This window comes from Cyanistes caeruleus, chromosome 2 (assembly GCF_971803275.1).
Source record: "Cyanistes caeruleus chromosome 2, bCyaCae1.hap1.1, whole genome shotgun sequence".
In the NCBI taxonomy this organism is placed as follows: domain Eukaryota; kingdom Metazoa; phylum Chordata; class Aves; order Passeriformes; family Paridae; genus Cyanistes; species Cyanistes caeruleus.
The window spans coordinates 49,562,090-49,579,713 of NC_141702.1; the positions used below are offsets into that span (position 1 = coordinate 49,562,090).

The 17,624-nt window shown below is 38.5% G+C and overlaps 1 protein-coding gene across 2 annotated transcripts in view; it reads right to left on the reverse strand.

The window, feature by feature from the left end:
• MAN1A1 (mannosidase alpha class 1A member 1) overlaps positions 1-17,624 on the reverse strand; it is a 141,415-nt gene that overhangs the window by 13,114 nt on the left and 110,677 nt on the right. For both annotated transcript variants that reach the window (XR_015283142.1, XM_086876896.1), the window contains exons 6-8: positions 17,067-17,190; positions 14,734-14,827; positions 8,704-8,819 (exon numbers count right to left, since the gene is read on the reverse strand). Coding sequence is in view for 1 of the 2 variants with exons in the window: in XM_086876896.1 (XP_086733022.1) it covers positions 8,704-8,819; positions 14,734-14,827; positions 17,067-17,190 (334 nt within the window). In the remaining variant the exon portion in view is untranslated. The remainder of the gene's footprint in view (positions 1-8,703; positions 8,820-14,733; positions 14,828-17,066; positions 17,191-17,624) is intronic.

A 17,624-nucleotide genomic window follows, 5' to 3' on the forward strand; every position in this document is an offset into this window, starting at 1 on the left:
TGTCTCTCTGCATATTTACCTAGACATGGAATGTGAAGTTTAAGAGCACAATAGGAAGGAAGGGCTACATTCCCATAGGGAAATGTTCCTTGCTTTCTGCTCCTTGCTTTGGGTGCAGTTCTGGCACAGAGATCAAGTGAGTAAAACAAGTTATCATAAAAGGAGTGTGGTGACACTCACATGAAAAGTGAGTGTTATCATATGGAGTGTGGTGACAAAGACCCACACTAGTGAAAAGCTGTTTGGGTACAACTGTTTCTGAATTTCATACTTAAAATAAACTTATTTCTATTTTTGATATAATTATGTATCCATTTCATGGGACACATTTATTTGAATTGCAGGTCAATTTAAACTTGTTCCCCAACTACAAATAATTCCTTTCTGCACTGTTTGCAGATCAGGTGGAGGAATATAGCACCTCTCCTGTGAGGAAGAGCTGATGAAATTTGGATTGTTCAGTCTGGAGAAGAGGTGGGTTCAGGGTGACCTAATTTCAGCCTTCCAGTACCCAAAGGGAGCCTACAGGAGAGATGGAAAAGGACTTTTGCAAGGGCATGTAGAGACAGGATGAGGGGGAATGGCTTAGAACTGAAAGGGGAAAGGTTTAGACTAGATATTAGAAAAAAGTTCTTTCCTGTGAGGACAGTGAGGCCACTGGAATTTGTAGCCCAGAGAAGCTGTGGATGCCCCATCCCTGGAAGCTTTCAAGGTCAGACTGGGTAGAGCTCTGAGCAAGTGAAAGGTTTCCCTGTCATGGCAAGGGGTTAGAATGAGATTGTCTTTAAGACCCCTTCCAATTCAAACAATTCTATAAGTCTGTGATATTTATCACTATAGAGATTATTTTTTCTTCCTAATGTAATTAATATTCTCAATATAAACCAATATACGGTGTCTGAAAACAATCAAAAAAGCTAGAAGAATGTGGTCTTTGATTAGCTGAAAATACATTACTGATGGATAATTGGACCTGGTACAGCTTTCCTTTAAGTAAATGGAAATTTAATTTAATTTCATTGTAGAATGTATTTCTGCAATTCAGATAGTAATTTCCATCAAGGTAGGGTAGAGAGACAGTGCAACAGAAAAGGCTGGAAAGAGAAAAAGTAGCTACAAATATATGTTACCAAAAGGAGCAATAGCAGATGATACCTGAAAGTGGAAAAAAAAATTGAAACAAAATATTGAGACAAACTTATTTGAGGCTGTAGTGGACAAAAAAAAAAAAAAAAAAAGGAGAAGGAAACTAAAAGTAAATAAACATTTTACAGATATTTAAAGAAATAAATTTACTACATGTAAAGCTGGTGTGGCATACAATATGTCATGGACCCATAAGCTCTTAGAGCCAGAGTAAACTTTTCATGGCTGATACAGCTCCCGGCAATTTTTCTTTTTAAGCTTTTACCTAAGGCTCTGCTTACAGACCTCACTGCAGTAAAGCCTTCAGCCAAATTACTTTTTTCTCCATCTTGTGGGAAATTATTCCTTCGATGCAACAACTGTAGAAATGCTTGAGCACTCAATTAGAAAGAGTTCTTTTTACAGTTTGAATTGTGAATCAAGTGCTCCTTGCATTACTACTGGCATCTTTCTCATGAGTTTGCATGTTAAAATTATGCCCTTGCCTATCTGCCACAGTGAATGAGACATTAGGAATTGTTCCAACTACAGGATTGCATATTGCATGTTTGTGTAATTTCTGTTATTGACAGCATAAGGGAGAAACTCTTCAGTTTTTCGCAACCTGACTTCCTCCCCCTCCTGCCCTCATTGTTAAGGAAGTATGTTTTGTGTTCTCTGCTTATTAGCCTGTTCCTTAACCTATACATTTTACTGCCAGTTCATACCCTTGCAAAAATAAGCAGAATTGGACCCTCCTAATAAATAACCACACCTTTTCATTCAGTTCTTCTTCAAGGTTTTCAGACATCTTAAATGATGTCTTCACCACCCCCTTCAGTCCATCCCTGACTTGATTTTGTGGTTGCAAAGTCCTTCATTTACCCTCTGAGTTGTTTAAAATGTATTGCTTATAGGGAGACACAGAAGACCCAGAACTGAATCATCTCACTGTTCAAATGAGTTAAAAACTAATTAATAAGCTTATTTGTATAGGTGTTCTCTTGGTGGATTACACTGACAGGTAACAAAACACTGAGATGCCTGCAGAGCACAGGTAGAGGCTTCTCAGGAAAAATGATCTGCTCCTCAAGGCTGCTCAGGTTCTAAATAAACATGTGCCACAGAAGTGTTAACTCTGCTGAAGGAGCCAACACATAACAAACCTCAAACGGAAATGTGACCCCACAGTTCTGCTGCCTCTAGCTCTTAGGCATTTTACCTCTCCTTTTACAGCATCTTCTTAATTATGATTAATGGATTTCAATGATTACTGCTGTTTTAATAAAACCCAGGTGGTTTCATTTCCTGCCTCAAGATGTCACTGTAGCTGGAGATAAAACTGCCCAGCAAGACAGTTCCATATTCCATACCTTAATAAATTTGAAACTTCAAAAATATGATTATATTTTCAAATTTCAAGGGTTTATAATGTCTGTTTTGGGGATAATTACAACTCTGCAGGCGTTTTCATAACAAAGCACCATAAATTATCTCTGTTCAAACTTTTAATATATTTTTCTTCCCCTAGGAATTTTCATAAACGGTATTTTGATGATTTGAAGCAACAGTGAGGATGAAAGAGAATTCTGCCATGTGTTATTTCCAATAATTCAAATATGTATAGTGTCAATTGCTCACTTTTTTTTTTTTAATATTTACAGCTTGCACCAGAACATTTTATTACTTTGAAACAGCACACAGCAGCAGGTCAGGATTACTGTGGGTTTATATTCTGTAAGTTTCTCAGTAAATTGTCTGCTTTTTTGTTACTTAGTTACTTCCCTTACATTTTCTCTGTTTAGTTGATCTAGTGCTGAAGATATTTTTCTTTCTCAGCCTCCACCATTAATAAAATTTATCCTTTATTGAGCTCATTACAAAAGGTTTATTGCTGAAATAGGAAGTTCAAGCCCTTATTACAAACAAATTAAATACTCATGCCAAACAAAAGTAGTGTTTTATGCTGAGGTCCTCACTGCTTACTAAACTGAGTTCTAAAAATCAAAAATGAAATCTGAACACAGAAGATCTTTCATTTGTTTAAACACAACATATAAGAAACATTTTGGAAGCACCAAAGCACTTACTTCTTTTGGATTTAGACATGTTATGTAGACAAGTAATGAAATATAAGTGTTTATAATGGTGGTACGTAAATTTTTAAAAGGGGAATCATTGGCAAACATTTAACTGCTGTGATACATATTCATCTGATCACTAAAGAGATGATTAAGTTCTAGAGGAAAGCTGACTACTTGCTTGTGTTTGAAAATCACTATTTTTTTCCCTCTATAGATGTATCAGTCTCTCAGAGCACCAATGCTCTAGGCCTTAATATATTAAATGTTGTGTGGTACCAGAAGGATAAATTTATAAATATTTTAAAACAGTATTAATGGTCTGGCATGGATCAAATCAAGTCACTCTCAAAATGTTACGTTGTGCATGTTCTGAATACTCTAGGATATCTGCTGATTCTGACAAGTTGTTTTTTTGCTATCAGAAAAGGGGAGGGAAAATAGCATGACTGCCCTGAAAAGAGCAAAGCCATGAGCAAAACCCATACAATTCATCTTTAGACTTTCCTTATTAAAATCCTCCTTAAAAAATCCTCCTTAAAGTCTTCTAACAAAATTAAAGCTTTCTGCTTCTCCTGACAGCCCATAAATAAGCAAAAATGTGAATAAATACTTAATAATAAATACTTTATCGAAGCTTAAGACATTGTGCGGCTATCAGTAAATTATTAACAATTTAAAGATCTGCAGAAGCCTGTTTTTAGCCTTGATGCTTTCTGTAAGCACTTGTAGAGAGTCTCAAAAGTCTTGCTGAGAGGGGAGAAATACAGTGAAGAGAATAACAAGGAGCAGCGAGTCCTCTGGATGTTCTCGTCTGCTGAGTGTAATGAATCTTGTGCTCCTACATAGTGCAGCCAAACTATCGCTGTGTGCACAACACCAGTGCAGCTGGGTGATAAGTATTTTAAACATGACAGCTGACAAAACTGCCTGTTTATTGATTTTAACACATTGAAGTTACATTCAGTTAAGTTGCCTCCCACCTCCCACACCATAAAAAACCAACCCAAAACAAAATATGCAGTGGGAATGCTGGCTACCAAATGTTTCATTCTAAGATGGGCTGCTACTGCAGCATCCTGCCTGTCCTGTATCTGTATTTTCTTCAATGTCAAGAAGTGTTCAAGTATTGAATATTCAAGTCATTAATCACTTTTAGCTTTACCCAGTATGACAAACCATTATATTTGAGTTGTTGCAGCTCTCTCATTGTCCGCATCAGTTATGCAGTTTTTAAGACAACTACAATCACAAAGCAAACCACTATAAGCAGCTTAATGGAGACTGCAGTCAGCACAAACCAGCTACCAGATTGTCACCTTATTTAAACAGATCCTCACGAAACTCCAGAGAGGAAAAAGGCCTATCTGCCAATATCATGTTTTCAGTTTGCTAACAACACTTCGTTTTCCCTCTCCTTTCAAGGAGAAAGGCGTCTCCACAGGCTTGCTTTATTTATCTCAAAGGCTGAAATCAACAACTCTGAAAAATATTCACTATTTAATGCTGACAGTTAAATATACTCTAAGTCCCCCAATCAAAATCAAAGCTTCTTTTGGCAGTGTGCAAACTTTGTGTTACAGTTGCACACTATAAACTTCGAGTATATATCAAAGTTAGTCTCCAAAGCTGGCCAAAAATATTTAAACCCACTCCCTCCCATAAAGTAATTCTATATATTTTCTGTCTGAATACTCAAAATTCTGAGGCCAAACTTACTTTTGATACCCACAGAAGTTTACTGCATTCACAGCATTGCTTAATTGTGCAACCCAGCCTAGCAGCAATTTCTGAAATGGTGTTGAAATCTGGCAGAGTGGCTCTGGCACTGCTTCACAACATGTGTTTCTCTTCTGGCCATTTCCACTGTTTCCACTTCCATGTGCTATGTTCTGCAAAAATCACTTGTTTTCTTGTTAGGATCACCTGAGCAGTTGTTACCCATTAAGAAAGGATAAACAGTCTCAATGTCTAAAAGTGAGCTAGCTACCCTGGCTGAAGGTAAAACTGCAGAAAGCAGGTGCTTTACCTCACTGAAACCACACAGCCACCAAGGGCTGCACTGGACTGAGCTGCTTGGGAAGTGCTGGTCCTCACCAAACCTCATTTTCCCTTTTCCTGTGAAGTTCTTCTGGGGTGAGTTACCATTCTCTGTGCCTCCAGATATGCTACTTCTCTAGACCTACACTGAGAGGGGGACGAAGGCAAAGTCAGAGAGAGAGAGAATAAATATATATATATAAAATGCAGAAAGATTGCAGAAATGGCCATAAGTAAATGTAATGGGAAAACTTGGGAAAGATATCTGACCATTAGACATCAAGAGACAGCCTATTTGCAGGAATAGAGGGAAAATTGCCCTTCAGCTTAGAAAATGAGGGCTGACACATTTAAGAAGAGAGGATTTGATGCAGTTGCTTGTGACACTGCTGTTGCTAGACTAGATATAAGTGAACCCACAAGGTTCATTTTTGCTCTAAATTATCATGTCCTCTTATAAACCTACTCAATTGTGTCTCAGAGATCAGCTTGTTAACTGAGAAGAGTGAGATGGTTCTTGTCCTGGATACTTGAAAAGACTGATGGATTATTCTATTGGCAGTTATTTCCTCGAAATATAGTTAAAAGCTGAATACACATTTATTCTGTAACTAAATATTGCATGCTATCCATTGAAACCAGTTTAGGAAGATGTCTTATTTCATGTATTGTGTGAAGCAGGACATTATTTGTATTACTTTTCAAAAGAGAAAAAATAACTTACATTAAAAATACATTCACTTGTCTTTTTGTGTGAATTCTACAATTTATGAATCCCTCTGATGGCCTTATACAGTCATACTATGTTCTGATATTCAAAACAAGACTATCTTGATCCCTTTTCCCACTAGAAATAAACTCTTTAAATGGCTTCAGCCATATATGCATTATCATGGCAAGGAGAAGCAGTTTTTAAATCTAGTCTGACATCTTAGTTATTGCTTTTAACTTCAGCCATTATATAATCTATAGGTGATACAAAAATTCTAATGGAAAGCATTCCTTTTTTTTTTTTTTTTAATATGATTTATAGAACAATGTGAAAAATAACCCCTAAGCTCTATCTAAATAGATTTCAGCTTTTCACAGTGAACTATATAGCTCACCATATATTTTCATTTGTGGTTTCTGGATAGCAGAAGATATTGAATTAGGCATCAAACCTTCACATCACTCTTTCAGAATCTGGTGGGTATGTGCTGGACTGAATGGCCAGGAATAATCATGCTGTTCCCTTTGGAGTAATCTTAAAAAGATTCTGAGAGCACTGGGGGAAATTTCTCTAAGAAAATACCAAGCAGACCCAGAATGCCCAAACTCTGCACCCTTAGTTGTAAAGAAAGACCGCAGCTTGCTCAGACACTTAAATCAGCTTTAATTTAGATAAGTAGTGGATCGATAGCAATGAAGCCAGTATCAGGATGGATTTCAAATCAGGATAGTTACTCCAATGAAGAACCTGGAATCTCAGTGGGGCCCACTCATCCTGCAGTTTCTGTGAGGCTGACACTCTGCTGCTGCTTTCTGAACAAGTTTCTTTTTGCAACATCAAGCTTCAGCTTCTAATGCTGCATGTACACTTCCAGCTCTGGTACAGATGTACCTCAGTACAGAAAACAGACAACAGGAATACCATTGATTGGAAAATACTGGAAATAGCAGCAGCCAGCAGCATAAGGAAATCTGGTTTTAGTCAGGTCCTCTCAAACACTAACATTCTGGTCAGACATGATGCTCAGACTGCTTCTGAGCTAGTACTACTAAAAAACATTAAGAAAATAGGTACTTTAAGTACAGTCATGTGCAGCAGAGCTGAGACCCTGTTGTTGATATTGTCAGGTTCAGTGATGCTGCTGAACAGGTGATTCTGCTCCTCTAGCTGAAATCTGGGCAGGGAGAACCGGTCCTGTAATGCAGGGGCTGTCACCACTTTTGCTCCCTGCTGGAACCTCAGTAAAACTTTGATGTTTTAAACCAGCGGAAGTAGAAGGCTAGAAGCAGCTTTGAGCTGCTTCAAAATGTCTTCTGAGGTAAGATGAATTGATAATTTCACACTCCTTGTTCTCTCTGTTTGGCTGCCAACCCGATGGCTGAGCTATTACAACAGCACTGTTCTTATGTTATAGCCTCAAATGCACTCAAATCTAATTTAAGATCCACCTTTTGCTCTGAAGTTGAAACCACGCTAGCAGTGAAAATGAGGCTGACTGCATCCAAATCTGCACTTACAAAATTAAAGGCAAGATTTCCTTAGCAGAGGATACTTGGTTGTCAAATTTACAACCACCAGAGATCACACCCTCCCTCAGATCTTCACACTTGACTTTCCTCTCTAATGAAAAAAAAGATGGTTGCAATAAGCAACCATGGTTGTATTTTTTTAATGCCGCCACTTTTTGTGTATGGGAAGTAAAAGGAGACTTATGACTTCCCTAGGGACAGTGTGTTTCCAGATATATGAAAGAATAAGCAGATATTGCTTAGCATCTCAAAGCCTTGTCTGTAGAGGCACTGTAGCTACACACAGTTAATAAGAGATAAAAGTGCTGGCCCTAGACAGCTTCCAGTCAAAACAGATGAAAGAATAGTGAAAAAAAGAGAAGTAATATGATCCTCTTTTTTAATATATATCTATATATATGAAAGCAAAGAACTGAGAAAATAGGGCATTTTCCCAGGACTGGAAGGAAAGCCTGTAAATATGAATTTAAACGGAATACTTCCCAAGTCTCAATCTGGTGTCACAAACCCATTATTTCTCCTAAAACAGCATATTAAGGAAATACCATAAATAACAAAGCAAAGTGCAGACCAGCAGGATCATAAATAGAATACCATATAGAAATGTAAGTATGAACAGCTCTGATTTTATAAAACTTTCTCTCGTGTCCAATTGGGCTGTTTCAGAGAAGCTGACAAATATATGCTCTTGTACCAAAAAGTCATTGTGAAACAATAGCCCTATTTTAATTTATAATTATCTACCATAACACATTGATCCACGTGTGGACCACAGTCAAAACACTTTTTATGGCTGAAATACATGAAAGAATTGAATACAAGAGAGGATTTCCTCCTGGATATAAAGGAAAAGGACAAGACTAATACATATCTAGAGAAGACTCAGGAAAAAGAGTAGGACATCGATCTGAGAACTACTTGTAGGTACATTTTTTGTTGCTTATTTTATACTTTTCTCCTCCAGAGACAATTGACTACATTGCAGTAAAAGAAAAAAAAATAGTTATATTTCAAAATTCTCCCCTTTCCCACAGTATCTGTATTCCTTTAGCACTTCTGTTTGAAGAAGTCTTTTTTAAAACAGAAACTAATTCTTTAAAAAAACACCCTGTGGTAGCAAATATATAAATCTCTCATATTGTCCTCAGAGCCTGTCTCTTTAGGATTATCATAGATTAGATTATTATGGAAAGGAAGATTTAAATGTTTTATTTACCTGAACAGCATCATAATACATTTTCTTGCCATCTTCATCTGTCTTGTCTGACATCAGCCATGCCTTGAGCAGATATTCATAAAAGCTATCCCCAAGCCCTCCAATAGAGACATGATCTTAATAGGGAAGAAAGAGATTGAACAGCAATTTCATCTTTAGCCAGGACAATAAAATACAATTACAGTTTGAAACAATGTATTTAATGATCTATTTCTACAACATCTTTAATAAATATAAGCCTGGAACCTCAGGAAAAACTTTACTGGTATATACAGAAAATTATTTCTTTTATTGCTATATTTTTAATTTAGCTAAAATGCCATTGTTATTTAATATCCACAATGTGCTGCAGGAGATCATGGCAAAGAAAAAACAATTTATATGTGTCCATTCTAATTCATGTAGTCTATTCCATACAAAACCATGTCAAACTAAGTTTTATTTTTATTCTAAAAAGGTAAAAAGGTAGAAAGTGTTCTCTAATTTGATAACGGCTTTCCCTTAATGTGCAGGCATTGCTCTTTTAGTCACTAACCTTCCATTTAAGTCAGTTCATATAAAAGGCTTTTAGCTCCTTACTGCAGAGTTGAATTTCAAGTTATTTAGTGGTATTTAAAAATGCTGAGCCATATGTTTAAAAATAATACTACTTTTTTGAACATCTGACTGCTCTCAGAACTCAGCAGGAGTTTGGAAGGAAAACCAAGGACTTTACCACATCTACAGGGTATTGTTGCAGTGACACTGCTTTATTCTGCCCTATGCTTACTATGTGAAGCAATCTGGTACTACAGATGCTGTGATTATTCAATTGCACAATTTAGGACGTGACTCTGGAAACACTAACACCACACAAGTCAGACATTCAACATCAGTTGCACCAGTAAGGGGAAATTTAGTGATGCTCTCAGCTACTTGTACAAGATGGAACTCATTTACTGTCCAGGAACCAAAAATATTCTTGGCAAAATTTTGATGGGTTGTCATGATTTCAGCATAGATCCCTTAAATACATTAAATACTACAACTATTTATATATGTGAAGTGTTTTTCTAATCTCCATTAAGTTAGGAAGAGTAGCTAGAGGTTTGCTTTTGAGACTTGCTGCTGCCTGGTAAAATTAAGTGATTTGGCATTTATTGAGTCTTCAGTGAAAAATTTCAAAGTGCTTTACCAGGACTACTCATCTATAGCTGTCAATTTTACAGCAAAGGAGGGATCTGTTAATTCCACTTAAGAAATCCAGGATGGACGTGTCATTACACAGATCACACAGCAAGTCCCTGAGTCATACCACAAAATTCTGGCCATGAGAAAATCAAGAAAATAAAAAAAAAACCCTGCATGGGGTGATCCAGACGCATTAAGCGAGATGCAGACAGGTTTGTGATAGTGAACTCACACTCCCTTACACTTAAGTCTAATCCTCCCTTCAAAGTTATCCCCCTATTGGTAGAATTCAAATGAACACAGAGAATTTATTTTTACACCCCTTTGCATCTTCTCTCCATGGAAAGAGAAGATACTCCTTTCACCTTCCAGACAGGTTGCAAAGAGATGCAAATGTAGAAGATAGAGATTTGTCTATTCAAACTATATCAACAGTGTTCTTTTCCTCTACTAGCCTGTGACATGCAAAAAAAAATTAAAAAATCCAGTTTTCTGAATGCATCCTGTCCCTTTGCCTGCCAAATATATTGCACCATCACACCTGGCTTTGAAATGGCTTTTGTTTTTTCCTCTCCAACATCTTTTGAATGAGATTTATTGAAATTCTGGGAAGACTACACCATTTTTTAAATTAAATGTTCATGATCCAAAAGGAGAAGAGGTTTCTTAAAACAATGGGAACATTTCCTGTGATCAAAGGCTGATCTTTGAACAGCAGCATTTAAATGACCTTTACGGTTTCCTAAATAAATTACCATAGAAACCTCTGACATTTGCAAACTAAATAGCACAAGCAGAGTTTCATCAATAATAAGCCCTGTTATTATATACATTATTGCAGTAGACAAATCCAATTGACGCATGCTGCAGCAAATCACTGTCAGTTTACTGTCAAAATAACAAGGGCTAAATGAATTTACAGGAACAATGGCAGAGATCCATCAGTGGCCCTCACATCTAAAGCACTGCTGGAGAAGAAACATTCAGAAACCATTCCTCCTGCTCCACTTTTTATGCTTAAAAGAAAATATTTCTGTCTTGTACCCTTGTCAGTTAAGGGTACAAGATTGTTTGTTTGGTTGGTTTTTTTATTGTTTGGTTTTTCCCTTCCGTTATAATCAGCTGAAAATAGACTAGAAAAGCAATCTCAAATAGCATATCTTTCAAGTCTCACATTCTGATCTCCTCTGTGGGGAAAATATTAGTTAATCAGTGTTGGTGAATGGAGGTGACTGATATGAAAGAGGTGCAACAAGATGGAACTTGTCTTTGCTGCTTCAGCATGCCAGGGATAGACCTGCATCAACATCTGCACCCATCATTCACAGGCATGGGAAGCTATTTATTTGTCAACACTGCATGCTATTGGAAAACAAAGCTCGTGTAGGCTATAAAATTTTCTGTGCACACCAACAAAAATTGGCATTTGGTGTGAATGAGGAGTGCTTAAGATGCAATTATATTAAAAATATGGAAACAACAAAGGCCATAAGGCAGGAAAAGTGTTTTGACTGCTTTGAAATATATAAGGCAGAGTCACTAAGTGCCTCAGCCACTAGAAAGATCTGCTCTCAGGAAGCATCAAAAAGCTCTTTCTGTGGCTAACAGAAGCCAAAAAAGGAGTTAACTGGATCTGTCTCATAGGTGCTGAGATTGTCTCTAATTAAATCCAGTACCTACAGCTGTAGGATCAACTTCGAAAGGAGGTTTTTATGTCTTGCAAAGCTGTGCTGAACCAACATGAGTTACAACTGGGCACATGTCTCAGATTTCTGAAGGGATGTCAGGATTTATACCACGTGCAACCACTGTCAATGGTCATGCATGCTGAGCTGCCGCAGGCCTTGTGGCACAGGGACCTGCAGGAAGCCTCACAGCACAGCAGACTAAGAAATGACAGGTGCAATTCTAATTCATAAAGGGAAATGGCAAATCCCCTTCCATTTATTTTCCCATTTTCCCAAATGGGAAAATACAACTGAGGAACACAACCTTTTTGGACATAATTTTAATTCAGAGTGACACAAAGCTTTCAAAAATTGATTTTAATAAATAAAATCACAGAATGGATCAGGTTGGAAGGGATCACAATGGATCACCTGGTCCAAGCTCCTTGCACCAGCAGCATTATACTAGAGCACATGGCACAGGGTTGTGTCCAGATAGTTCTTGAATATTTCCAGTTAAGGACACTCCACAACCTCTACCAGACAGAGGTAATTTGTTCCACTGCTCTGTCACCTGCACAGAAAAGTTCTTCCTCATATTCTGGTAGAATTTTCTGAGCATCAGTTTATTCCTGTAGCCTCTTGTCCTTGGCAATCTGGAGAAGAGCCTGGTCCATTCCCTGACATCCTCTCTTCAGATACTTGAGAGACATTGATAAGGTTCCCTCTCAGTTGTCTCTTAATGCTGAACCAGCCCAGCTCTCTCAGCCTTTCCTCAAAGGAGACATGCTCCAATCCCCAATAATCTTTGTCACCCTCTGATAGACCTGCTCTATCTGATATCTGTCTCTTTTACTGACGAGCCCAGAACTAGACACAACACTTTAGTTGTGGCCTCAATAGGGCTTAGTAAAGAGGCAGGATCATCTCACTTGACCTGCTTGTAATGCTCTTCATTATGCAGCCCAGGATGCCTTCTTGGCCAAAAGGGCACTGCTGGTTCATAGCCACCTTGTTGTCCTCTAGGATTGCCAGGTCCTTCTCTGCAGAGTTGCTTTCAGCAGGCTGGCCTCTGGCATGTATGGGTGCCTGAGGTTATTCCTCCCCAGGTCCAGGACCCTGCATTTGTCTTTGCTGAGTTTCAGACAGTTCCTGTTTTCCCATTTCTCCAAGCTGTTGAGGTCCTGCTGAAGGGCTGCACAGCACCCTGGAGTATCGGCCATTCCAGGTTTGTGTCTTCAGAGAACTTGCTGAGGACACATCTGCACCTCCATCCAAGTAATTGATGGATAAGTTGAACAATTCCAGGCCCAGTACCAACCCCTGGGGGACACCACCAGTGACAGGCTGCCAACCAGACCCTGTGTCACTGACTGTGACCCTCTGGGATCTGCTGCTCAGCCAGTTCTCAATCCACCTCACTGCCCACTCATCCAGGCCACACTTCCTGAGTTTGCCCACAAGAATGTTGTGAGAGTGTCAAAAGCCTTGTTAAACTCGAGGTACACAATACCCACTGCTCTGCCCTCATCCATCCAGGCAGCTGCCACATCACAGAAGGCAATCAGGTTGGTCAAGCAGGATTTACCTTTAGTGAGCCAATGCTGACTACTCTTGATCAAATTCTTGTCATCCATATGGACAGAGACGGCCTCTAGGATGAGGTTCTCCATCACCTTTCCAGGGATTGAGGTGAGGCTGATGGGTCAGTAGTTCTCTGGGTCATCCTCCTTGTCCTTTCTGAAGGCTAGGATTACATTTTCTTTCTTCCACTCCTCAGGCACCTCTCCTGAACTCCACAACCTTTCAAAGATGACCGTGAGCAGCCACTCAGATTGAGCCTGTGAGCTCTCTCAGCATTCACAGATGCATCTCATCAGGACTTGTGGATATTAAGTTTGACTAGATGTTTTCTAACCCAATCCTTTTTGACCAAGGGAAAGTCTTCCGTCCAACTTTCCCTTACCCTGGGTAAGGTATACCCTGGGTGGTATTGGGTGCATATTCTCCTGCCACCCTGAGCAGAAAGCTGTTTCTGCTCTGCTCTGCCTTTAAGGTGCCTGACTTCTGCCTGGTGGAGAGTGGGTAGGGCATCCATTGCTTCTCATGAAGTGCATGGTGGGTGCATTTATCTGCAGCATGGTAGAGAGCAGACACTTGTCTTTGCCTCTGTGAAAACTATCTATTCAGACTGTGGCCAGTCCCATAAGGAGTCCAGAACCTCACTTTTCCCTTAGCTACATCCTGAACAAAATCTCATACTAACAAACCTCTCCAGTTCTTTCCCTCTGTAGCACTGCACTATGGGAGTGCTACAGAGGGAAAGATACAGATAATACAGCTAATCTGTCTGTATCTTTTCAGACCATGACAGTGTATCTTGTTGTTTCCATTCAATAATGCAAGGAAGAAAAACTGGAAAGACACCGAGTTGCGTGACTAGGATGGTGTCAGACAGAACCTAAGCAGGAAAAGTGGAAAAAGCAATAAGGTCTCTAGAAGCAGAATCCTGCACACTGTGCAGACTTTCGACATGTTGTGGAGATCAGAGAAAGACATGAACAACAAAAAAAGGCTCAGCCATCAGGAAGGGGCAAAGGAATTCAAGTAATTCAAGTATTTTACAGTCTTTTCCTTCTAATTTTGGTATCTTCAGTAGTGATTCCAAGGGGATTAATGTCATGACATATTTCTGTTTAGTTTGCTTCCTCAGTTGGTGGCATTAAATTTCAACAGAAATCACAGCTGGTATTAACTGGAAAGACTTGTCTTATTACTTCTTTTCCCTTCAGTGGAACCACACAACTCTGAAAATGTGTAATTTTCTTCAGACAAGTTGATAATGTTTCCTTGTACAGCTACTTCAGAGAGCACTTTAGATTTCTGAATAAGAGACTTCTGTAGTCCACAAATTCCTTTCCAAAGTCATACATATTCATACATTTTCCCGCTTCCACAAGTCGCAATGAAAGCTCAGAAAAAGTATATTAAAATACAGCAAGCAAGAGTATTATTTCTATATTTGCAGTATTTTTTTACCTTTTATAGAACCTCAGATATAAAGTGAATTTCTATACATTATAAAAGTTTATTTTATATTAAAAAAAAACATACACAGTGTCTGAAAGAAGTTAATGACTGCAAAGAGAATGCTTACAGACAGGTCATAGTACCAAAGACTTCAGCTACTTACGCTGGCCCCACTGGCCACTGCTGGGATTCAGGTAGTTGGGGTAAAGGCCCTCTGGTTTATCCAGTCGATTTAGAACTTTTCGGATGTTCATTACCTAGTGGAAGGTACAAAACATTGAGCACTTAACCATTTTCCCCACAAAATACAGGAGTGTAAATATGCCTAAAAAATAACCCCCCTGATCTTATTCAACACAAACACCCAAACACCTCTGTGCAATCACATGACTATTGAAAAAGCTGATATCTTCATGCAAACAAGTTCCTAAAAACCTCTGGAGTTTCTGAGTCAAGCAATGAAACAACACAAAAGGAGCAAGAAAGTTCAGGACTTGCCCTGCAGAGTATCCTCCTTCTCCACAGGATACTGAAATTCACTGAGGCTATTTGCCTTAACTAAGTTCAGCTACATCAGCATTTATATTCCTCATTTACCTAAATCAGAAATGCTATTAAATATTAAGCTTATCACCTAGTTCAGATGTGGAAGGGCACTGTAAAGGAGTTTGGAAAAGAGAGCATGGCTGGAACTGACTGAGCTTTATGCAAGCAGCTTGCCCAGCAGCAGGGACCCAGGCAGCCCTGAGCGCTCTGCCGGCACTGCTAAGGAGCTCACTACAAATGAGATGCCCGGGGAAACAATTACTGTCCAGATGTTCAGCAGCTGGAGCCATCCAGCAGCACAACCCACTGCAGAGCACATGAAATGAGTTATACTGAATTTTAGAATTCAAAGAAAAAGCAAATGTAGCAGCTTGGAAGAATGAGGATCCTGAGCACTACAGGCCAGAAATTGTAACAAAAAAGGTACTGACAGCTTCATTATAAACCCCTGAGTGCCTAGAGACCCAGTGAAGTAGCTACTGAAAGAGAAGATAAATTAACTTATACCAAGCTGCGGAAGGATTTCTGTTGAGCTACACAAACTTTCTTCTGCCTCTTGACACTACTCATTGCCCAAATGTAGGCTGCAATGAGTCCTAGACCTCAGTTAGTGAGTTTTTCTATGAATACATCCATGCAAAGCTTTTTCCAGCGTTTCTTCTTCGTTATCAAGTGTACCAGCCCTGGAATGGTTTGCTGCTGAGCTTTGGAATTGCAGTCTCCAAAGGGTTTTAAGAACAGCTTACATAAACAGATTTCCAGCATCTTGCAGCTACAGCATGATGGCACTGTGCAGGAGAACCATGGGCTAGGATTTTTAAGATACACACTTTCATTGTTTCTTAGTAGAAGAGATATTATGCATTAAATTACCATAAATGTCACAAGAAAATTAACTTATGTTGTCAATTTGTTCCTGGCTACTCCTCAGTGCTGCTACCCCCTACCCATCCACTGCCCCTCCCCAGTTCAAATTTAAGATAAAATGTCCTTAAATTTACCCCTAAATACAGGAAAATTGCTAGGAGTTTGCTTCACAAAATTTATTCCAATGCTGACAATGGTACTGCAGCAAAGTCACTCAGTCCTTACACAAAAATAATTTTAGATTTGACTATTGCTTTTAGACCTACTGCTAAACACTGGAGTCATCAATAATTAGATTATTAAGTTGATAACATTGGCTTTAGGTAACTTGGGGAGGCTGCAGTAAGAATACAAAATCAAAACAAGTGTACGTTTTAATTAGGAAATTAAAAGAAGATAAATGATAAAGCACATTATAAAGAACAGGACTTGCTGGCTATTAGTAAATTAAAAAGTAAAGCAAAACTGTTCAGGTGGGAATTGAGGGAAGGAGGAGTTCTTTACATGGCTCATGTATATAAAAAATTATCCAGAAGACAATGTTATCAAATTTTGGAAGAATTAGTATGCACAACAACTGTTTTGTGTGAGGATGTGATATATTTTTCCTTTCCCAAAGAGAGTTCAAAGTATATCTCTTATAGGTCAGTGCAATGGAAGGGTTTTCTGACCTTACTGACAGCAGTGATATTATACAGAATTTTGAAGAGTAAACTTGTTGAAATCACCATGGTGCTTTGTTTTCTCTAGATATCAGTTATTATCCTGAATATAATGTCAGGTTTTGTTTACACCCCATTAAGTTAAGAACTGAAGAAAGCTGTACAGTCTGATTGCTTAATATGATACTAATTTAGAAGATAAACAGAAATTAAATATTTTATGGTGCCATATACAAGAACATACATCAGAATAATTTTGGAAGGGACTTTTGACTTTTTAATACAAAAAATATGCCAAGGTGATTAGGGAAAACGTGACAATTGCTTACAACTGAGGAAAATCCAAATCTCTCCCCATTCACATTAGTCTCTGAATATGTAACTTATCTTTTACAAAATTATTTTGATGGAGCAGTCTAACCTTTTCAGCAAAGACAGGGTTTCCAGAAAGGTGGCTCAAATGTACAAATTCCAGGTGCAAAGTCCCAAATTCTGCCAAAATGCTGCTTCCACCAGAGGCCCATGGCCAATTTCGACCGATTCCACTAAGATGGCAGGAAGAGAAAGACAGAAAATAATCATGAGCATCTATAAGGCAATGCTAATAAAATGTAATAGGCAGTAGCTATACTGGTATAATGAGAAGATAATTAGTCTAAAATGTACTTAATATGTATGTAAGAGGCCATGTTTCAGCAGCCTTCCATGATTTCACCACAGGACCTGAATTACTTCAGTCCAGCTCTGCTTAGACTGTACAGTTACTTCTTGCAACAACCCAATTTTTAGCTCACAAAAGATTCCATTACACTTATCACTGTAACAGGGTTTCATTGCAGGGTACCATGTTTAAAGATGTGACAAAAAACCCCTGTCTATAAGAAAGCATTCTTATACTTCACCTTTTTTCCCCTGTACTTAACACAACACTCTCCAATTCTAACTCTAATTTCTACAGTGCAATTGTTTATTAATTTAA